We start from the raw sequence: 24,168 nt of genomic DNA on the forward strand, positions 1-24,168 counted from the left end.
CAACTCAGCCTGTAAAAACCTACATCGGTCACTCACCCAGCACAAACCAAAAACACCAACCTACACACTCATCCAGCACAAACCATAAACACCAACCTACACACTCATCCAGCGCAAACCATAAACACCAACCTACACTCACTCAGCACAAACCATAAACACCAACATTCACACTCATCCAGCACAAACCATAAACTCCAACCTACACACTCATCCAGCACAAACCATAAACACCAACCTACACACTCATCCAGCACAAACCATAAACACCAACCTACACACTTGTCCAGCACAAACCATAAACACCAACCTACACACTCATCCAGCACAAACCATAAACACCAACCTACACACTCTTCCAGCACAAACCATAAACACCAACCTACACACTCATCCAGCACAAACCATAAACACCAACATTCACACTCATCCAGCACAAACCATAAACACCAACCTACACACTCATCCAGCACAAACCATAAACACCAACCTACACACTCATCCAGCACAAACCATAAACACCAACCTACACACTCATCCAGCACAAACCATAAACACCAACCTACACACTCATCCAGCACAAACCATAAACACCAACCTACACTCATCCAGCACAAACCATAAACACCAACCTACACACTCATCCAGCACAAACCATAAACACCAACATTCACACTCATCCAGCACAAACCATAAACACCAACCTACACACTCATCCAGCACAAACCATAAACACCAACCTACACTCATCCAGCACAAACCATAAACACCAACCTACACACTCATCCAGCACAAACCATAAACACCAACCTACACTCATCCAGCACAAACCATAAACACCAACCTACACACTCATCCAGCACAAACCATAAACACCAACCTACACACTCATCCAGCACAAACCATAAACACCAACCTACACACTCATCCAGCACAAACCATAAACACCAACCTACACACCCATCCAGCACAAACCATAAACACCAACCTACACACTCATCAATCACAAACCATAAACACCAACATTCACACTCATCCAGCACAAACCATTAACACCAACCAACACTCATCCAGCACAAACCATAAACACCAACCTACACACTCATCCAGCACAAACCATAAACACCAACCTACACAACATACACTGATACACATGTCCCTATCTATCAGGGACACAGCTACGTACAGAAGGCACGTGTAGGAATTATATCACAGTCCACTTTGACAGGTAAAGGTGATGATTCATTTCTTGTTTGTATGATGAAAATCCTTTCAGAGAGAGAGAGAGAGAGAGCAATAGAGAGTGAGAGAGAGAGAGACAGAGAGAGAGATAGAGTGTGTGTGTGCAAGTGTATATGTGCACACACATATTTCACTGAATGAAATGACAAAAAAACTTTTCTTTCACAAGGTCGCCAGAACATCTGCAGTGAGATATCACAGCGGATACCTTCCCTACAGACCTGCTTGAAGCCAAACACTTGAGCTCAACACTGACACCAACACTGTAAAAAAAAAACAACTAATGATGAAAACAAGACACCATTCTACACCTGTAACTGAGCCATCAAGCCAACACGACAATGCTTGCTGTTGTTGCTGAGACTCTGAATCGCTGCATTACTGTTAACAGAAGCTCCCAGTTATGTCCAAACCATCCGTTCTGCGCCTCCTCTTCTGTACTGCTGGCGCAGACATGCCACTCTGAGGAGGCCTGTAAACTAGGTGGTCATGGAATCTGCATCAATGTTGTTTCAAACAAATCCCCTCCGAACAGCTGCCACTGTAGAACCTGGCATTATGATGATAACGTTACTCATTGTTTGCACTGGATATCCAACGATCATCACCAGTCTCGATATAACACACTCTTTTCCACTCTCCATCTTTCCACCATTTTGTGTATGAATAATAATCATGCTCTGACACAACTGAAACTTAATTTGACACTTTTGACGCGATACTACATACTGTCCTGGAAAGTTTCTTTCAGGCAGTTCTTGCAAGGGAAGTAACTTGTATCGGTTCTCCTTTTCGAAACGAAACAGTACCTCAAAATATCATGAATGCTCCGAGTCATGGTAAAATGCTGTTTGTTGTTGCGTCTACGCATCTTTTACTAGTCATTCTTTTTCCTTTCTAGTGTAAACAGTAAACATCTGGTGATGATCATTCTGCATGCCACAGCCTGAACTCTCCCAATACCATGCCTTAATGCTGACATTAACATTAAACAGCATACGTTAACCAACTTTAAGTGCAAGTTATTTCAACGTTAAACAGCATATGTGTGTTACTTTAACATTCAACAGCATGTGCCAGTTACTTTGACATCAAACAGTATACACAAGTTACTTTAACATTAATGCCTTCTCTGGAGCAAGTTACTTTAACATCAAACAACATACACAAGTTACTTTAACATTAAAGTCTTCTCTGAAGACCTCATATTGTCTGGATCTCCATAGTTTTTCTTTTTTATCATTAAACAGCAAGTACAAGTAACTTTTAACATTAAACAGCATACCTGAATTATTTTAACATTAAACAGCTGGTCCAATTTCTCAAGGCATGCTTCCTCTAACCACATATAAGCGATGAGTCAGGATTACTGCCATTCACTCCGGTACCAGCCGCTGGCACTGGTGAGCACACACACACACACCTGCCGCAGTGCTTACTTTCATGTGTCCTCACTCATGAGCAATCAAGCAAACAGAAAGCGAATGTCACTCACGAAAAAGTGAAGCAAGCAAGTCTGGCTCCATGCTGCCATATCTCCTGAGTATTGCAGAGAACACAGCCTCTAGGCTACGTACAGATCTTGCTTCACACACACAATAAAGGAACACTATTTCTTTGATGTTCTGCCCTTCGGAAGACCTCAGATCTTTCCACAAATGAAATAAACTAGCGTTCACACATGATAATGGACGGAATAATGACGGAAGGAGTGATAGGGAATTGTAAGGAAACGAGTGTTTACACACGATAATGGACGGAATAATGACGGAAGGAGTGATACGTTGTGATGAATACAGGTCTAGCTAAACTCCTGTGATGGATACAGTCTAGCTAAAGACCTGTGACAAGTACAGGTCTAGCTTAACACCTGTGATGAATACAGGACTAACCAAACTCCTGCGATGGATACAGATCCAGCTAGCTAGCCACCCAGTACACATCACACCCAAAGGATTGTGTAGTAATGTGTACAGATCCAGCTAGCTAGCCACCCAATACACACCACACCCACAGGATTGTGTAGTAATGTGTACAGATCCAGCTAGCTAGCCACCCAATACACACCACACCCAAAGGATTGTGTAGTAATGTGTACAGATCCAGCTAACTAGCCACCCAATGTACACCACACCCAAAGGATTGTGTTGTAATGCACACAGACCCAGCTAAACACCCAACATCCCCCCCCCCTTCCCCACCCACCCACACGGCAGATGACTACTACAGCGGGGTGACGCAGGGTAGCTTGATGCCCTGCCTCTGCAGCTCCCGCAGCACGTTCAGCAGGACGTCCAGCTCCTCGCGGAACTTGCAGATCTCCAGGTTCTTGGTGTCCACCATCCTCCGCCAGTGGGCCGCCTCCTCGGCCAGGCCCTGTGAGGCGTGGCGCTGCGAGCTGCGCACCAGGGCCTCCAGCTCCTGCTCCCGTTTGGAGCGCCGCTCTGTCAGCAGGCTGATCTTGTCCTCCAGGGCCTCAAAGTGACGCATCTCCTGTGGGACGACAACACACGCAACGCATGTAACTCGTAGTGATGCATTTACTGTGTACCAACAACGCACCGTGTAGTGACGCATCTTCTGTACGACACACAATGCCAGGCTTGTAGTTATGCATCTTCCGTGCAGCAACACACAACACACGTGACTTGCAGTGACGCATCTCCTATACAATACGCGACTTGCGGTGACGCGTTTACTGTACGAGACATGACTTGTGGTGACGCATCTTATGTACAACACACAACTTGTAGTGAAACATCTTCTGTGTAACAACACAAACACATGTCTTGTAGCGACACATGTCCTGTGTAAAAACACATAACACATCAACTCAAATTATGTTGCCAGCACCCCAGTCCAGCTGACAGCAAAAAGTCCCATTTCAGGGCTGAAAAATACTGAGGGACAACAAAAATGCAGAACAACTAAATCTGATAAAAAATAAAATCAACTTTCAAAGATGTTGAGACACAGACCTCTCATGGGTACTGGACAGGAACGGTTGTTGGTGTGCATTTCTGAAAGTTATATTTAAAAAAAAAAAATGTTCCTGCTGGATGGTGGTGAGAAACCAACGAAATATACTTGTAAGTAGGTTCAAACTTTTGATTACATGTAAGTTCACTTTTGATTCTGAGTAAAAGACATAAAATAGCTTTTCTCCCGTTTGTGTCTTGAGTCAGAGATTTTTTTCTCAATGAACGTTCATGTGCGATCATTTGCATGACTCTGTGTGCGTGCATGTGCGTGTGTGTGTGTGTGTGTGTGTGTGTGTGTGTGTGTGTGAGCATCTGTGTGGTGTGTGCCTGAGTGTGAGTGTGTGCCTCTGTGTGTGTGTGTGTGTGTGTGTGTGCGAGCATCTGTGTGGTGTGTGCCTGTGTGTGAGTGTGTGCCTGTGTGTATGTGTGTGTGTGTGTGTGTGTGTGTGTGTGTGGTGTGTGCTGTGTGTGAGTGTGTGCCTGTGTGTGTGTGTGTGTGTGTGTGTCTGTGTACCCACTGACCGGTGCCTGTGTCCTCTTGGCCTCCCTCAGTTTGTCCTGCAGGTCCTCCACCTTCTGCCGGAGCTCCGCTTCTGCCTTCTTCAGTGCCCCTGCCTGCTCCACCTCCGCCTCCTTCGACGCCAGCTGCCGTTGCAGGTGCTGCACCATCACCTGCCGGTCCACAACCACCATCGTCATTCGTCATCACGACCGCTACTTTCATGGGTCATCAATTACCACCACCATGGAAAAGTCCTCCCCTACCCTGCACCCTCCCGTGTGAGGCCTCATGGAGACCTAGCTTCATCTCCTTCAGCCCTGCATCTGAGTATTGCTCTGGTGTCAAAATTCCTCTCACTGAAACGATTTTCCTGTTCCTACATATGAGTAAACTGTAAGGAAAGAGAACTAACCTCCACAATATTTCTGCATGTGTCTGCATGCAATTTGGAGGGAAAACGTTATATTTTCTCAGTTTTTTCCCCCACATCAATATGGCGTAGAAGCCTGTCAAGGCTGTAAACTCCCCAGGGTTGAATGGGTTAGTAAACTCCCCAGGGTTGAATGGGTTAATAAACTCCCTAGCATTGAATGGGTTAATAAATTCCCCAGTGTTGAATGGGTTAATAAACTCCTCAGGGTTGAATGGGTTAATAAACTCTCCAGGGTTGAATGGGTTAATAAACTCCTCAGGGTTGAATGGGTTAATAAACTCCCTAGCACTGAATGGGTTAGTAAACTCCCCAGGGTTGAATGGGTTAATAAACTCCCTAGCATTGAATGGGTTAATAAATTCCCCAGTGTTGAATGGGTTAATAAACTCCCCAGGGTTGAATGGGTTAATCAACTCCCCAGGGTTGAATGGGTTAATCAACTCCCTGCACGTTCCCGACAGGCCTGAGTGTGGATGTGGACGGGGGATTATTCAGGAGGAGCGGCATCAAAGTATGGCCACCAAGAGAAAACCTCTTTCCCCAAAACACACTACGCACTGACACAGTTCCAACTATGTGTCCAACTGACATATACAACTGAAGTTTGATGCTCTAACACTTGTCCACCATGCACATGACTTGACTTGTAAGATGGAAGTCTGAAACTGACACTTGCCCATCATGCTCATGGCTTGTAGGATAAAAGTCTGAAACTCTTTATTTGCATTTGTATTTCTTTTTATCACAACAGATTTCTCTGTGTGAAATTCAGGCTGCTCTCCCCAGGAGAGCGCGTCGCTATACTACAGCGCGGTAGTACATGCGGTATTTTTTCCCGCGTGCAGTTTTATTTGTTTTTCTTATCGAAGTGGATTTTTCTACAGAATTTTGCCAGGAACAACATTTTTGTTGCTGTGGGTTCTTTTACGTGCGCTAAGTGCATGCTGCACTCGGGACCTCGGTTTATCGTCTCATCCGAATGACTAGCGTCCAGACCACCACTCTAGGTCTAGTGGAGGGGGAGAAAATACTGGCAGCTGAGCCGCGATTTGAACCAGCGTGCTCAGATTCTCTCGCTTCCTAGGCGGACGCCTTACCTCTAGGCCATCACTCCACATGCCCATCACACACAACCGAAGTTGATAATATATGATGGGAAAAAAAGAAGAAGTTCATAGCCTTAGAAAACAGCACAGTTACTAAAATGTACATGCTAATGCCAGCTGACAAAACATGAACCAGGTAAACCTTGTTGTCTTTTCCCTCTTCTCATTGTTACACACATGCATGCACAAATGCACACGCATACTTGTTTACACATGCACACAACACTGTAGCACAAGCACTCACACGTACAGACAGAAATAAATGCATAAGCGAGTGCACATGCAATCACATACACAACTCTCACACAAATGTCACACACACACTTGTCTAAAATTATGAAAGCGGACAGATGCAAAACTAATAACTACTTCTACTATTGCTGTATCTATTACCTATCTACCTACCTATCTACACACACACACACACATGCACACACACACACACACTCTCTCACTCCCTCTCACACACACACACACACTCTCTCTCTCTCTCACACACACACACACACACTCTCTTCTCTCTCTCTCTCTCTCTCTCACACACACACACTCACTTACTCACACACACACACTTTCCCTCTCTCTCTCTCACACACACACACACTGACACATACACACACACTCTCTCTCACACACACACACTCACACACACATATACAGACTCACTCCTCTCTCTCTCTCTCACACACACATACACACACACACTCTCTCTCTCTCTCACACACACACACACATACCTCCTGAGAGTCACATCTGCTCTGTAAAGAGGCCAACTTGGAGGTGGAGTTGTACACCGCCTGTTCCGCTCGGAGCCGAGTCAGCTCCTTTTCGTGAGCTTGACGGAGGGAGGCCAGCTGAAACCAGACCCCAGCCACAGCGTTTGATCCACAGCAACCCACCACACAAGATGAGCACAACTGTGCTTTGCTTGTAATATAGGGAAAGTGTATGTGGAGTGATGGCCTAGAGGTAACGCGTCCGTCTAGGAAGCGAGAGAATCTGAGCGTGCTGGTTCGAATCACGGCTCAGCCGCCGATATTTTCTCCCCCTCCACTAGACCTTGAGTGGTGGTCTGGACGCTAGTCATTCGGATGAGACGATAAACCGAGGTCCCATGTGCAGCATGCACTAAGCGCATGTAAAAGAACCCACGGCAACAAAAGGGTTGTTCCTGGCAAAATTCTGTAGAAAAATCCACTTCGATAGGAAAAACAAATAAAACTGCACGCAGGAAAAAATACAAAAAAAAAAAAAAAAATGGGTGGCGCTGTAGTGTAGCGATGCGCTCTCCCTGGGGAGAGCAGCCCGAATTTCACACAGAGAAATCTGTTGTGATAAAAAGAAATACAAATAAAAAAATACAAATATTTTGCTGCCCCATCATCTGCACCATTGTGGGCATTACTCCCACATCCGCTCATTCCGAGTCCCCTATATACAGCCACACCATGGTTCGTCTGTTGCAGTCCCAGCACTGGCAGTATAAAGGGAACCATCAGTGCTAGGTTGCCAGGAGGCCACACACCGGTACAGCCCCTGCACTGCTGCTGAGTCATTTTGGTCGTTTTCAGTAGTTCCTGCTCTGATTTAGTGTACATAGGACACCACCCACTAAGCCCCCTACTGACAATAATAATCGCAGACGGTCATGGAGCCAGCCTGATGTGAGGGTCCCCACCCACAGTGGAGACCTTCGTCATGTTCCTTCAATAACAGTCCCTCATGAATCTGCTGACACCAAAAACCTTGATAGGACTCACCCCAAGCAAGGAAGTGCGGGGAATCAGAGAGTATCACTGTCTTTACTATGTCAGTTTTTTTTTTTTTACACTGACTAGTGTGCTGGGTTTATGCGTATGTCAAGGATGTGCTTCATTATTTTTCTGTTGCGTATATAGATCAAACTGAAACTTCACACACACACGCAAGTATATGCCACTCAGGATAGTCAGTAAGACTTTCTGAAGAATTTTGCAAGAAAAGGGTGTAATGTAAACTTTCAGAACACAGGTTTTCATTTTTATCTTCTGGGATGAAAACTATCTGACTGCATACAATACTGAAAACAACAACAACAAAACCAAAAAAACCACAACCCCCCCCCCCCCAAAAAAAAAACCCAACTCATATATATATATTTGAAAATACATACCATTTTTTTTTTCCCCCTTGCATAGAAGGCTATATTTTCTCTTCACCATCATCATATAACATTTTCATGCTACATAATATTACATCACTATAGTGGAAATACAACTTAAGACATGTTTGGTAAATATATACCCGTTTTTTTGTGTGTGAAATAAACCCTGGCAAATAGATTTTACGTAAATATCTTTTCCCAGGCAGCAAAAAGGTTAAAAAAAAAAAAAAAAAAATCTTATAGACACTATCAGTACCCCAACATCTACCTGGTTTTCATAGTCCTCCCTGGAGCGTCGTGCAATGGCCTCTGTCTCAGCCAGGGACCGTCGCAGGTCCACCCTCTGCTGGTCTCTCTCCAGCTGCAGCATCTCCACCTGTGCACACAGACTCAGACACACACACACACACACACGTTTTCACAGACACATTCACACACACACTCACATACATACACACACACAACAGACACATATATAACAAACACACATACTGCTGTGTATCTGGCATGCTGCTCACTCATCACTTTACTACGTATGATAGTTCAGACGGACTATGACCACAAGAACAGCAGAGAGGAGGCACCTGCTGTCCCAGCTATCTGAGCTAGAATTTGATCACAGCGAAGAGCCCCTTGACCAAATTATATCCCCACTCTCTTGGCCAAGAGGACTTTAGGACTGTTGGTGTTGGAATGGTTCCCAAAGACCAATCAGTCCCCAAGGCTGCAGCACTAGGAGCCAGAGCAATCTTGCCTCCCAGTTTGAAAGTTATAGTCCTCTACAAAAGACTAAGCTGTAAATGAATTCACACTGCAGTGGAGAAACCACTGATCATACAGCTCTCACTTTGCTGCTGACCCATCTGTAAGCTTACATACATCACTGGTACAAGCTGAGCATTAAACTTATCACTTTACTTTATTTTACTGCGTTGCAATGTATTTACTTGTTAGTATACTTTGTCTTTCATTATTTTTCCCACTGTGTGTTTATGTTTTACACAAACTTATCAAAGCCTGACCAGTATGTTGGGTTTATGTGAAGGGTTTTTAACTCTCTCCGGACGAAGGAATGCATGAGCATTCCTACATAAAATGTATTTGGTTTCAGATGACGGAATGGAATAGCATTTTCAAAAAATAAAAATCCATCACGCGCTGTACACGTGATTTTGTGATTAGCCAAGCAGAGTGCGCTATTCTGGGTCACTCCACAATTGAATGGTATGATTGGCCAGCCTGCCATGTGTGGCCCATCTCGCACACATGCTGACAAAGTCACTGACTGGTTGGCTGCTCGCGTACCAGCCTGTTAGCAAAGCGGGCTTTTCTCAAAATGTTTTGGAGTGAACAAAGCAGCTAAGGCAATGTTTTAGTGTTGCCGACTTGAAATGCTACAAACTGAAGGGTCGGACATTGAAGAGGTGGATGATGATGAAGAAGAAAGTGAATTTAATGCAGAAAGCGATCATGGGTATGGTGATTCAGTGTGAAAAATTGGCATTATTTTTTACATATGACAAAACTGTAAAAATAATATGAGAAATTTGATTTTTTTTAATGTGTAATAGCTCAACACGTAATAAACCAATTCTGAAAGTTTCATTTTCTTAATCTTTATTTTGTACTTTTTGTAATTTTTTGTCCAAACCCTTACAAATGGGCCGTCTGTGGGGAAAAGCAAGTGAGTTAAACAGCTGATATAGTGTAGTGTTTCTGGATCAGCCTGCACGCTTTGACACCTCCTTGAGACTGGAACACTGATGAGTTGACATCCAGCTATTCGAACAATATTACCATACCCACATCAGCACACCAAATTTTGTGTACATGGCAAACTATTTGTCAATGCCAATCAGCCATCAAGACATCAATAATTTCTCAGTCTCTCTCAAGTATGCACATACACACACACACTTATTTTTCCAGGGTCAACCCCTTTAGCTGCTGTGTTTTTTTGTTTGTTTGTTTGTTTTTTTAATTTAAAGTGCTCCCTCACCCTGTTCTTCAGCTCCATGTTCTCCTGCATGATCTGAGCGGCAGCCTGCTGTTCGGCGAAGGCCTCAGGCTGGTAGACCTTCTGCCTCTGTGCTGGGTCCAGGAACGTGTTCAGCTCTGTGTGCCCGTAATCCTCCCCCCCACCACCGCCACCCTTCCCTCCTCGTCGCTTGTCTGTCAACAGCAACTGCTGAGCTAGTTCCGACGAAGTCTAAGGGAGGAAGGGTGGGGAGAAGGACGGGAGGAAGGAAGGTAGGTAGGAAGGACAGGAGGAAGGAAGAAAGTGAGGGAGGAAGGGAAGAAAGTGAGGGAGGAAGGAAAGAAGGAAGGAAGGAAGAAAGAAAAGAAGTGAGGGAGGAAAGGAGAGGAAGGAAGGAAAAAAAGGAAGGAAAGGAGGAAAGAAGGGAAGTGAGGTAAGGAGGGAGGAAGGAAAGAAGGAAGAATGTGAGGATGGGAGAAGGGGAGGAAGAAGGGAAGGAAGGAAAGAAGGAAGAATGGGAGGAAGGGAGAAGGAGAGGAAGAAGGGAAGGAAGGAAAGAAGGAAGAATGGGAGGATGGGAGAAGGAGAGGAAGAAGGGAAGGAAGGAAAGAAGGAAGAATGGGAGGAAGGGAAAAGGAGAGGAAGAAGGGAAAGAAGGAAAGAAGGAAGAAAGGGAGGAAGGGAGAAGGGGAGGAAGAAGGGAAGGAAGGAAAGGAGGAAGAATGGGAGGAAGGGAGAAGGGGAGGAAGAAGGGAAGGAAGGAAAGAAGGAAGAAAGGGAGGAAGGGAGAAGGGGAGGAAGAAGGGAAGGAAGGAAAGAAGGAAGAAAGGGAGGAAGGGAGAAGGGGAGGAAGAAGGGAAGGAAGGAAAGAAGGTAAGAAGGAATAAAACTGTGAAAGATGAAATTGTTGTATGGAACAGATTCTGATTTGTTTTTTCTGAAACAACTGGTTCTAAAAATGTTTTCTGACAAAATTAACAAAACCTTTTTTTTTTTCTTAATGACATTTTGTTTACTATACCATATTTAACACCTGACTGATGCTATTTTTTTTTTCAGCTATGGGAGTCAATTATTAGTATGCACAATATTCTCTCAATATACATAAAAGGACCTGAACTATCTGACAACACAATATTTAGCAACAGACACTCGGGGATGAAAAATCACACACAAAATTATGTGGCTGATAAAATGAGATGGAAACCAGTCTCATCACTGTCAACCCCTAATGCCAACCACTGCACCTTGTCGGCTGGCGTTTACCTGTGGCTGGGTCAGTGAGGGTCAGTGTTTACCTGAGGGTGGGTCAGTGTTCTATCAGTCTTTACCTGAGGGCGGGTCAGTGTTTACCTGAGGGTGGGTCAGTGTTTTGTGTTCTGTCAATGGTTACCTGTGGTTTGGTCAGTGTTCTGTCAATGGTTACCTGTGGTTGGGTCAGTGTTCTGTCAATGGTTACCTGTGGTTTGGTCAGTGTTCTGTCAATGGTTACCTGTGGTTTGGTCAGTGTTCTGTCAATGGTTACCCGAGGGTGGTTCAGTATTTACCTGAGGGTAGTTCAGTGTTTACCTGAGGGTGGGTCAGTGTTTATCTGAGGGTGGTCAGTGTTTACCTGTGGCTGGGTCAGTGTTCTGTCAATGGTTACCTGAGGGTGGGTCAGTGTTCAATCAGTGTTTACCTGAGGGTGGGTCAGTGTTCTGTCAGTGTTTACCTGAGGGTGGGTCAGTGTTTACCTGAGGGTGGGTCAGTGTTTACCTGAGGGTAGTTCAGTGTTCTGTCAGTGTTTACCTGAGGAAGGGTCAGTGTTTACCTGAGGGTTGGTCAGTGTTTACCTGAGGGTGGGTCAGTGTTCTATCAGTGTTTACCTGACCATGGGTCAGTGTTTACCTGAGGGTGGGTCAGTGTGTCAGTGTTTACCTGAGGATGGGTTAGTGTTCTGTCAGTGTTTACCTGAGGGTGGGTCAGTGTTTACCTGAGGGTGAGTCAGTGTTCCATCAGTGTTTACCTGAGGAAGGGTCAGTGTTTACCTGAGGGAGGGTCAGCGTTTACCTGAGGGAGGGTCAGCGTTTACCTGAGGGAGGGTCAGCGTTTACCTGAGGGTGGGTCAATGTTTACCTGAGGGAGGGTCAGCGTTTACCTGAGGGTGAGTCAGTGTTCTATCAGTGTTTACCTGAGGAAGGGTCAGCGTTTACCTGAGGGAGGGTCAGCGTTTACCTGAGGGTGGGTCAGCGTTTACCTGAGGGTGAGTCAGTGTTCTATCAGTGTTTACCTGAGGAAGGGTCAGCGTTTACCTGAGGGTGGGTCAGCGTTTACCTGAGGGTGAGTCAGTGTTCTATCAGTGTTTACCTGAGGAAGGGTCAGCGTTTACCTGAGGGAGGGTCAGCGTTTACCTGAGGGTGGGTCAATGTTTACCTGAGGGAGGGTCAGCGTTTACCTGAGGGTGGGTCAATGTTTACCTGAGGGAGGGTCAGCGTTTACCTGAGGGTGAGTCAGTGTTCTATCAGTGTTTACCTGAGGAAGGGTCAGCGTTTACCTGAGGGAGGGTCAGCGTTTACCTGAGGGTGGGTCAATGTTTACCTGAGGGAGGGTCAGCGTTTACCTGAGGGAGGGTCAGTGTTTACCTGAGGGAGGGTCAGCGTTTACCTGAGGGTGGGTCAATGTTTACCTGAGGGAGGGTCAGCCTGGGCAGAGTTCTGCAGTCTGTCCACGGTGGCCATCACAGTGTGCAGGTCTCTGTCCCTCTCCTCCACCGCCGCCTGCAGTGCTGCCACCTGGCCCCGCAGGTCTTTCTCCACCTGCTGCCACCGCGTCTTTTCACTGCGGTGACCGTCTGAAAGACACAGGGAACCCCATTTAGTGTCATGAAGGATGTCTTTTCACTGCAATGACTGTCTGAAAGACACAGTGACAGCAACTCAGCGTCATGAAGGATGTCTTTTCACTGTAATGATTGTCTGTAAGACACAGTTGTCATGAAGGATGTCTTTTCACTGCAATGACTGTCTGAAAGACACAGTGAACCCCACTTAGTGTCATGAAAGATGTCTTTTCACTGCAATGACTGACTGAAAGACACAGTGACAGCAAATCAGCGTCATGAAGGATGTCTTTTCACTGTAATGACTGTCTGAAAGACACAGTTAGCATGAAGGATGTCTTTTCACTGTAATGACTGTCTGAAAGACACAGTGACAGCAACTCAGCGTCATGAAGGATGTCTTTTCACTGTAATGACTGTCTGAAAGACACAGTAACAGCAACTCAGCGTCATGAAGGATGTCTTTTCACTGCAATGACTGTCTGAAATACACAGTGAACCCCACTTAGTGTCATGAAAGATGTCTTTTCACTGTAATGACTGACTGAAAGACACAGTGACAGCAAATCAGTGTCATGAAGGATATCTTTTCACTGTAATGACTGTCTGAAAGACACAGTGACAGCAACTCAGTGTCATGAAGGATGTCTTTTCACTGTAATGAGTGTCTGAAAGACACAGTGACAGCAACTCAGTGTCATGAAGGATGTCTTTTCACTGTAATGACTGTCTGAAAGACACAATAGCATCAACTCAGTGTCATATTATTTTTCATCAGGATGTCTTTTCACTGTGATGATTGTATGTTTGTGTACAGCAAAATGATATGAGTCATACAATCATAAAATCGTAACAATCATCATGATCACTATGACCAGCACTCACTGCTGTGCAGTCTAAAAATGGATCACAGTTATTATAATATATAACTATTTCTTTAATATATCACAACAGATTTCTCTGTGTCGCTACACTACAGCGCCAACCATTTTTTGGTATTTTTTCCTGCGTGCAGTTTGATTTGTTTTTCCTATCGAAGTGGATTTTTCTACAGAATTTTGCCAGGAACAACCCTTTTGTTGCCTTGGGTTCTTTTACATGCGCTAAGTGCATGCTGCACACGAGACCTCAGTTTATCGTGTCATCCGAATGACTAGCGTCCAGACCACCACTAAAGGTCTAGGGGAGGGGGGGAAAATACTGGCGGCCGAGCCTTGATTCAAACCCGCGTGCTCAGATTCTCTCGCTTCCTAGGCGGACGCGTTACCTCCAGGCCATCACTCCACTTATTACCATTACTAGTACCACATCATCATCATCAACATGATCATCAGCACAGGCACCAACCAGCCGAAAAGCCACTCACTGTCCTGCTGCTTGCGCACTTTGCTCAGCTCCCCGGTCAGCCTCTCCACCTGGGTGGTCAGCTCAGCCACCTGCCGCTTGTACTTCTCCCGCGTGCTGTCCAGCTCCCGCTCCAGGGCCAGGGAGTGGGTGTGGGGGTGCTCGTAGGGCTTTATGTCCCCGTCACCATGACGCTTGTACAGCCGTAGCTGGCTCTCCAGGTCCGCCACGCGCTCCTCAAACTGAAACTGAAGAGTTCAGTACAGTTCAGTCCCAGTTTCCCTCAAAGAGGTGTCACTGCGTTCTGGACAAATCCTCAGTGTAAGCTACACCACATCTGCTGCTTTAAAACTCTGGAAGTTTGTTTTTAAACTGAGTGAAAAGCTTGAAGGAGTGACTGGTTTTTATTGTTCTTTTTTTTATCCTTGACTTGAAGTACTTGCTTATGTGGCGATAGCCTTGAGATGGCCTTAGTGGTTGGCGAGGCTCTAAGCACCGCAATTCGATTTGATCTGAGGCAGAATCCTGACCAGCAGCACAACCCAACGCGCTTAGTCAAGCCCTGAGTGTATGCGTATGTATTTGTGTGTACCTTCTTCTACAGAATTTTGCCAGAGGACAGCACTCTTGTTACCATGTTTTCTTTCGCCCCAAGTGCGTGCTGCACACAGGACCTTGGTTTATTGTTTAATCCGAACGATTAGATGCTCCGTTTGATTTTCCAGTCAAACATGGGAGAAAGGGCGAGAACGGGATTCGAACCCACACCCTCACCGACTCTGTTTTGGCAGACGAGCATCTTAACCATTCTGGCGCCTTCCTCCTCCTCCTGAAACTGAGAACGGTCCCCCATACTGACAAGAGCTGGCTGATTTAAATACTGAAAACTTGTTTTTAAATCTCACTCTACTTCAGGTACAAGTGAACTTGTACCAAAATTACTTCTCCTGTGGACCTGGTACGAGTGTTCTCATACCAATACACTATTCTAGTTTTGGTTATTCTTGCTTGGTACTGTTGGTGTTCCAAACTAAGCTGTTTACGGATTCCAGAAGCCTGAAAACGAAGCTTAATTTGACCAATTAAATCAAGAAAATGCTCCCCTGATTTTTCACCGTTTTATTGAACAACCCTACTTTTTTTTTACTGCAGTGGTGCTACTGTAGTGCTGGTCCAGGGGAGTTGTAGCAGGCATGTAGCTGTGGTGCAGAAAGAGTTAATTAAGTACCGTAAAGTTCGGTCTATAAGCCGCGACTTTTTACTGCGGCTCATACAATGATGCGGCTTATTTGAGGATTTTAACGATCCCGGGAGAGTCACGTTCTCGTCTATTCTTAGCTGCCCTTCAACTCACCAAAATCATGATTTCTGTCCATGAATTTTTGGATGAGCTTCAGGATAGTGTGCTAACTGTTCACGTTTTATAAATCAAATCCCCACACATTAAAGCCTTCAGATCAGCATTCAGTTCTACTCTGCTCAAGCGTACACCCTCATCATGTCGAAAACGCGACATAATGCCTATGATGCAGCCTTCAAATTGAAGACGATCGAACTAGCAGACGACAGTGCAAGCGGCGAACCAGCAGCGACCTCCACTTTGCATTCATGTTCATGAAGTGAAAGCGAGGCTGAAGTCAGTGACAAGATGGCGGAGGAAGCTGTGCTGGTTCTCTTCTACTTAGACACTGAAGATGAAGATTTCAGTGGATTCAGTAAGCAGGATGACGTTCAATAAATGTGACTATCCCTAAATTATGGATCTTATTTTCATTGTGTTTATTTTATTTTATTTATTTTTTTTTGGTGGCACCAGCAGTATTTTCGCTTGCTTTTCTTTGTGTTGTTCCCGCTTGTGTTTATTTCATAACCTACAGTATACAAAGGAGGATCGTCGTAATTATATAACAAAAAAAGATAATGTAAAGAAAGACTGTAACAATACCGCAGAAAGATAAAGCAAAATAAAGATCATCAATAACACAGCAGAAATGACCAAGATGAACAAAGGAGCCGCCATGACAGAGCCTGTTAGGCGCTGAGATTTCTGAAATCTCTTCAACGTTCAACAGTCGCCGTGGTCCTTGGGTTTCTGAAATCTCTTCAATGTTCAACAGTCACCGTGGTCCTTGGATTTCTGAAATCTCTTCAATGTTCAACAGTCACCGTGGTCCTTGGATTTCTGAAATCTCTTCAATGTTCAACAGTCACCATGGTCCTTGGAGTCACCATGGTCCTTGGATTTCTGAAATCTCCTCAATGTTCAACAGTCACCATGGTCCTTGGATTTCTGAAATCTCCTCAATGTTCAACAGTCACCATGGTCCTTGGATTTCTGAAATCTCCTCAATGTTCAACAGTCACCATGGTCCTTGGATTTCTGAAATCTCTTCAATGTTCAACAGTCACCGTGGTCCTTGGATTTCTGAAATCTCTTCAATGTTCAACAGTCACCATGGTCCTTGGAGTCACCATGGTCCTTGGATTTCTGAAATCTCTTCAATGTTCAACAGTCACCATGGTCCTTGGATTTCTGAAATCTCTTCAATGTTCAACAGTCACCATGGTCCTTGGATTTCTGAAATCTCTTCAATGTTCAACAATCTCTTCAATGTTCAACAGTCACCATGGTCCTTGGATTTCTGAAATCTCTTCAATGTTCAACAGTCACCATGGTCCAAGGACCAGTTTCAGCATGATGTTGTGTCCTTAGGAAAGGCACATTACTCTGGTTTTTCCTCATTCTACCCAGGTATGAATCGGTACTCGACTTTGGTTGAAGCAGGTTAAAATGGCGGAAGGAAAGGACTTGGTCCCACTTTTCTTAAGTCCAGCTTCAGACACAGAGGACAAAAAAAAAAAAAAAAAAAAAATAAAAAAGAGACAAATTTAGTATAAATCTTATATGCATCTGTGGTGAGCAGTTCGTCTTGCATCATGGTTTGTTTTTTTACTGCCGGCAGTTGCATACCTTCTTGTCCAAGTATTTCACAGAGAATTACTATTCTGCACATGATTTTGGGAAGGTTTATTTCTAACGAGGTTCTTTTGGTAAAAATTTCAAAGGCATTAGTTCATAGCTCTATTTTTACATTCCTTGAATGTACTTAGTGTTCATGGTTTCAGTTATTATCAATATTATTGAACTGTTACTGTTAAATTTAACTGCATGTTAGTTACGCATTTCTTTATAGTTTTCTACCTTTTCTGTTTTCCTGATTTCTCCTCTTCCCCACCTTTTTTTTTTTCTCCACTTCCCCATGTTTTTTTAATTCTAATTCTAATTTTTTTTTTTTTTTAAAAACCTCTAACATCACTAATAGTGAAAAGACGTTAACTCAATCAGTACGGCCAGTCCTCTCCTTCTCTACACAGACCCCTCGGATGTCCAGTGGGTGTCTGAATGACCCAACCTTTAGCTTCCGTCGTCAGAATTGTGGTATTCTTTGTCAACATTCACGTCTTCAGTATGAGCCTTCTGCTTGCAATATTTTGATGATGGTAACTGGGGTGAAACGCCATTAACGTCGTATCTTTCGCCGTTTGTATGAAGAGAGTTAAACTAAAGAACAAACTCAGAAGAAATGGATTTACTTCCCTGGTGGCCATAAACGGCTATAGGATATATATATATATATATCTGATTTTTTCACTCAGCTGAAGTAAACCAAAAGTGGAATCATCAGCTGACCTTCACAGCGTTGTACTTCTGCTCCATCCCACGCAGCAGGGTGGCCGACTCTTCGTCCTTCTTCTCCAGCTCCCCCTCCAGCTTCCTGATGCGTTTCTCCAGGACGTCCACCGTGCAGCCACGCTTGTCCCCCCCTGTGTCGCCGGGGTCAGGCACCGTCGCTGCTGCCAGCATCAAGGCTGGCAGAGAGTTGGGGTGACGCCGGCGAATGATCTGCTCCATCTCTTTGATCTGTTTGGTGGCATTCAGTGAACATGTGTTGTGTTCAGTGAACATGTGTTGGTGGCATTCAGTGAACATGTGTTGGTGGAGTTCAGTGAACATGTGTTGGTGCATTCAGTGAACATGTGTTGGTGGCATTCAGTGAACATGTGTTGTTACATTCAGTGAACATGTGTTGGTGGCATTCAGTGAACATGTGTTGTTACATTCAGTGAACATGTGTTGGTGGAGTTCAGTGAACATGTGTTGGTGACATTCAGTGAACATGTGTTGTTATGTTCAGTGAACATGTGTTGTGTTCAGTGAACATGTGTTGGTAGAGTTCAGTGAACATGTGTTGTGTTCAGTGAACATGTGTTGGTAGAGTTCAGTGAACATGTGTTGTTACATTCAGTGAACATGATCTGTTGAATACATGATCTGTTTGGTGGCATTCAGTGAACATGTGTTGTTATGTTCAGTGAACATGTGTTGGTGGAGTTCAGTGAACATGTGTTGTTACATTCAGTGAACATGTGTTGGTGATGTGTTGGTGGCATTCAGTGAACATGTGCTGGTGACATTCAGTGAACATGTGTTGGTGGAGTTCAGTGAACATGTGTTGTTACATTCAGTGAACATGTGTTGGTGGAGTTCAGTGAACATGTGTTGGTGGAGTTCAGTGAACATGTGTTGTTACATTCAGTGAACATGTGTTGGTGGAGTTCAGTGAACATGTGTTGTTACATTCAGTGAACATGAGTTGGTGGAGTTCAGTGAACATGTGTTGGTGGAGTTCAGTAAACATGTGTTGTTATATTCAGAGAACATGATCTGTTGAATACATGATCTGTTTGGTGACATTCAGTGAACATGTGTTGGTGACGTGTTGGTGGCGTTCAGTGAACATGTTTTGGTGACGTGTTGGTGGTGTTCAGTGAACATGTGTTGGTGACGTGTTGGTGGAATTCAGTAAACATGTGTTGTTATATTCAGTGAACGTGATCTGTTGAATACATGATCTGTTTGGTGACATTCAGTGAACATGATCTGTTGGTAACATTCAGTGAACATGTGATGGTGGCATTCAGTGAACATGTGTTGGTGACGTGTTGTTGGCGTTCAGTGAACATGTGTTAGTGACATTCAGTGAATATGTGTTGGTGACATTCAGTGAACATGTGTTGGTGACATTCAGTGAACATGTGTTGGTGATGTGTTGGTGTTCAGTGAACATGTGTTGGTGACGTGTTGGTGGCGTTCAGTGAACATGTGTTGGTGACATTCAGTGAACATGTGTTGGTGACGTGTTGGTGGCGTTCAGTGAACATGTGTTGGTGACGTGTTGGTGTGACGTTCCGTGAACATGTGTTGTTATATTCAATGAACATGACCTGTTAAAATACATGATCTGTTTGGTGACATTCAGTGAACATGATCGGTTGGTAACATGATCTGATGGTGAAATTCAGTGTACATGATCTGTTGGTAACATGATCTGTTGGTGAAATTTAGTGAACATGATCTGTTGGTAACATGATCTGATGGTGAAATTTAGTGAACATGATCTGTTGAAAACATGATCTGATGGTGAAATTTAGTGAACATGATCGGTTGGTAACACGATCTGTTGCTAACATTCAGTGAACATGATGTACTGCTAACATTCAGTTAACATATCTGTTGGTAACATTCAGTGAACATGATTTGTTGGTAACATTCAGTGAACATGATCTGTTGGTAACACTCAGTGATCATGTTCAGTTAGTGAAAGAAAAATACTAATCTACTGGCAAAAATGACACAACCTGATCTATTCATTAGACAGAACAACTTGAAATAACATCTGTACTCTACTGTCATGATCCCTATTTTAAGTGTATCATCTTGGTTACACGTTCTTTTTTTTTTTGAGAACCTGCAAACTAATCTTAGATCTTTAGCCAGAATAATTCAAAACGCAAGCACGGGTCAGTTTTTTGGAAGAAATGAAGAAGAAGAAGAAGAAGAAGAAGAAGAAGAAAAAAAAGGACAGTTTATACATGACATACAGCCATGTAACAGACTCCATATCCCACCCAGTGTCAGTGCCGTTCCTCACCTGTCTCTCCAGATCCTGTATCTTCTTGGCATCGCTGGCTTTCTGCTTGGACCGCAGTTTGTTCTCCTCCAGCCGCTTCCCTGTCTGCACACGGCGTTGCATCAATCAGTGTCATCAGAACGCATTCACTTTTTTCCACATGCAGAGCTCAGTATATATATTTCACCCCCCCCCCCTCACCCCTCCCTCCCCCCCCAAAAAAAGTGCAGTTCAAAGTATTATATCTGGTTTTAGTATAATAATTTAACTAATTAATACATATTTCATAAACAATGTGCAAAGGTTTAATATCTATTTTTAGTACACATATTTCACAATCAATGTGCAAAGTGCAAGGTTTTATATCCATTTCTAGTATACATATTTCACATACAATGCGCAAAGGTCAAGGTTCTATATCTGTTTCTGAAACTGCTAAAATTTCAGCACACACACCAATATTTTGTTTGAGAACAGAAGATGTGAGAAACTGATGCAATTTTTCTTTTTGAATTCTAACAGTTGTTTCTCGATGCACATTCATAACAAGAAGCATCTCACCAACTGGAAGATACTAATTCAAATTCATTCATCCTTAGGTTAGAATAAGAAGATGTGAGATATTGCCACAAATGTTCTTTTCAAATTAGAAAACACACCATCAGTTGCTCCATAGTGCATATATTCATAACTAAAAAATATCACTCCTTAGAATTCACCATTCGAAGTCATTCATCGTTGGCCATACTACACCACACCCTTAAGTTAATTAATTTTCCTTTGTAGGAATATTTAGAAGTTAAAGATGAAACAAATTAATAGAGAAAATGAAACCTATCTCCTTACTTTAACCAAACACTTTCCATACTTTCTACACAAACACCCATACTGGAAGGACAGCTTGTGTGAGCCGCCATTATTTCATCCAGATTTAAAAAAAAAAAATTATGTGGCAGTGGCTGAATGCTGAACATCATTTTCAACACCCATTGCACACATCAATTTTTTATATGATAATAATAATAATAATAATAATGATAATAATAATGGATATTTACATAGCACACTATTTAGAAATCTGCTGCAGGTGCTTTACAAAAAAAACACTATTGTTTATGTAACACATTACATCAATGTTACCTGCACACACCAAAATGTGACCAACAAACTACACAAACACAGATATACTCACACACACACACACACACACACTTGCCAACTATGCATTTCATTGCATGCGCATTAGATGACCATTACCTTTCTTTGTTCATTTTGTTCTTTTATTGTGTCTATTAATCCTGAAGGATTTCATGACAATAAATTAAGCTGAGTCGAGTCGAGGTGAGTCACACAGTGCATACATACATTTTAACATACATATATATATGTACACTCTATTTTGAAGCCAAACTCAATACACACACACACACACACACACACACACACCACCACCACCACCAGCACACAACACACACCACACACACACACACACACACCACCACCACCACCAGCACACACACACACACACACACACACGCCACACTACACCACACACACACACACACACACACACGCCACACTACACCATACACACACACCACCACCACCACTACCAGCACACACACACACACACACACACACACAGAGGCAGGCCAGGTACCTCTGTCTGGAGGTCCTGAATGCGTGCCTTCAGGCGGGAGACCTCCTCGTCCCGCGCCCTGAGGGTCTGGGCGCTCTTGTCCAGCAGCTCCTGGTTCTCTGCGTACCACTTCAGCTTCCGGGTCAGGCGCTCCACCTCCTCCCCGTGCCTCCGCTCCAGCTCCTGGGGAGACAGCAGGGGGGTTAATGGGGTGATGCACTGTGCTGTGTTGTGTTGTGTTGTGTTGTGTTGTGTTGTGTTGTGCTGTGCTGTGCTGTGCTGTGTTGTGTTGTGGTGTGGTGTGCTGTGGTGTGTTGTGCTGTGGTGTGGTGTGGTGTGGTGTGGTGTGGTGTGGTGTGTTGTGCTGTGTTGTGTTGTGTTGTGTTGTGTTGTGTTGTGTTGTGTTGTGAATATTTTGTGCTGCATTGCATTGTATTGTAAATATTTCGTGTTGTATTGTAAATATTTTGTGTTGCATTGCATTGTATTGTAAATATTTTGTGTTGTATTGTAAATATTTCATTTTATACTATAAATATTTTGTGTTGTATTGCATTGTGTTGTAAATATTTCATGTTGTATTATACTGTAAATAGTTTTTGTTGTTTTGCTTTTGTATTGTACATAGTGTTTTTTTGCATTTGTATTGTAAATATTTTGTGCTTTATTATATTGCATTGCAAATATTTTGTGTTGTATTGTATTGTAAATATTTTGTGTTGTACTGTATCGTATTGAAATATTTTGTATTGTATTGTAAACATTTTGTGTTGTGCAATACTGCATTGTAAATATTTTGTTTTGAATTGGATGTAAATATTTTGTGCTGTATTGTATTGCAAATATTTCATGTTGTGTTGTATTGTAAATATTTTGTGTTGTATTAATGGTATTGTATTGCACTGCACTGTATTGCATTGTATTGTAAATATTTTGTGTTGCATGGTATGGTATTGCACTAAACTGTATTGTATTGTATTGCAATGTACTGTAAATATTTTGTTGTATTGGTATGGTATGGGAATGGTATGGTATGGTATTCAATTACTCTTTTGTCACCACAGATTTCCTCAGTGTGAAATTCAGAATGCTCTCTCCAGGGAGATTTTTACGATCTCCCAGGTCAACGTATGTGCAGACCTGCTAGTGCCCCCTTCGTGTGTATACACACGCAGAAGATCAAATACGCACGTTAAAGATCCTGTAATCCATGTCAGCGTTCGGTGGGTTATGGAAACAAGAACATACCCAGCATGCACACCCCCGAAAATGGAGTATGGCTGCCTACATGGCGGGGTAAAAACGGTCATACACGTAAAAGCCCACTCGTGTGCATACGAGTGAACGTGGGAATTGCAGCCCACGAAAGCAGAAGAAGAAGAAGAAGAAGATGGTCTGGACGCTGGTGACAGGAGCTATACACACATATATATATATATATATAAAAATATCTGTATCTGTCAGTCATGAGGGCCACCATCCTTTCCCCACCTTGATCTCCTCAGGCCGGGCCTGTCTGGCAGCGGCCAGCTGTTTCTTCATCATCTCTCTCTCCATGACCAGGGTGTCCACGTGCTGCTCCAGCTCTGTGCGCGACTTCTGCACCGCTCTCAGCTCCCTCAGCGTGTTCTCGTGCTGCCTCTGTGGGCAGGGACACAGCGCACATAGTGTTCATGGTCTGTTCCATCTGACGTACAGCACACACACACACACAGTGTTCACGTCTCTCAGCAAGATGAGGTGTGAAAAGATCTCTGATGATGCCAGTGTGCTGCTCAGTCTGTTGTATTTTGGAAAAAGCAAATGTGTGTGTGTGTGTGTGTGTGTGTGTGTGTGTGTGTGTGTGTGTGTGTGTGTGTGTTTTACATTTATTTGCTTATTTATTTATCATCATTATTGTCTTTTTAATTCATTTTTATTAATCTATTATCATTAGTAGTAGTAGTAGTAGTAATATTAATAATAATATTAAATATTCATTTACTTCTTTTTTTTTTTGGTTTAATAATT

General features: G+C 43.5%; 1 protein-coding gene across 1 annotated transcript in view; it reads right to left on the minus strand.

Moving 5' to 3' along the window:
* Positions 1-3,458: 3,458 nt before the first annotated feature.
* The window catches only part of LOC143297848 (centrosomal protein of 162 kDa-like), a 70,239-nt gene continuing 49,529 nt past the window's right edge, over positions 3,459-24,168 (minus strand). The window contains exons 20-30 of the mRNA XM_076610369.1: positions 23,650-23,799; positions 22,180-22,341; positions 20,541-20,624; positions 18,239-18,469; positions 14,570-14,795; positions 13,051-13,215; positions 10,407-10,579; positions 8,676-8,783; positions 7,002-7,118; positions 4,746-4,895; positions 3,459-3,735 (exon numbers count right to left, since the gene is read on the minus strand). Coding sequence (XP_076466484.1) covers positions 3,466-3,735; positions 4,746-4,895; positions 7,002-7,118; positions 8,676-8,783; positions 10,407-10,579; positions 13,051-13,215; positions 14,570-14,795; positions 18,239-18,469; positions 20,541-20,624; positions 22,180-22,341; positions 23,650-23,799 — 1,836 coding nt within the window. The 3' untranslated portion in view covers positions 3,459-3,465. The remainder of the gene's footprint in view (positions 3,736-4,745; positions 4,896-7,001; positions 7,119-8,675; positions 8,784-10,406; positions 10,580-13,050; positions 13,216-14,569; positions 14,796-18,238; positions 18,470-20,540; positions 20,625-22,179; positions 22,342-23,649; positions 23,800-24,168) is intronic.

The sequence above is a fragment of the Babylonia areolata genome, chromosome 23 (assembly GCF_041734735.1).
Source record: "Babylonia areolata isolate BAREFJ2019XMU chromosome 23, ASM4173473v1, whole genome shotgun sequence".
Lineage (NCBI taxonomy): Eukaryota > Metazoa > Mollusca > Gastropoda > Neogastropoda > Buccinidae > Babylonia > Babylonia areolata.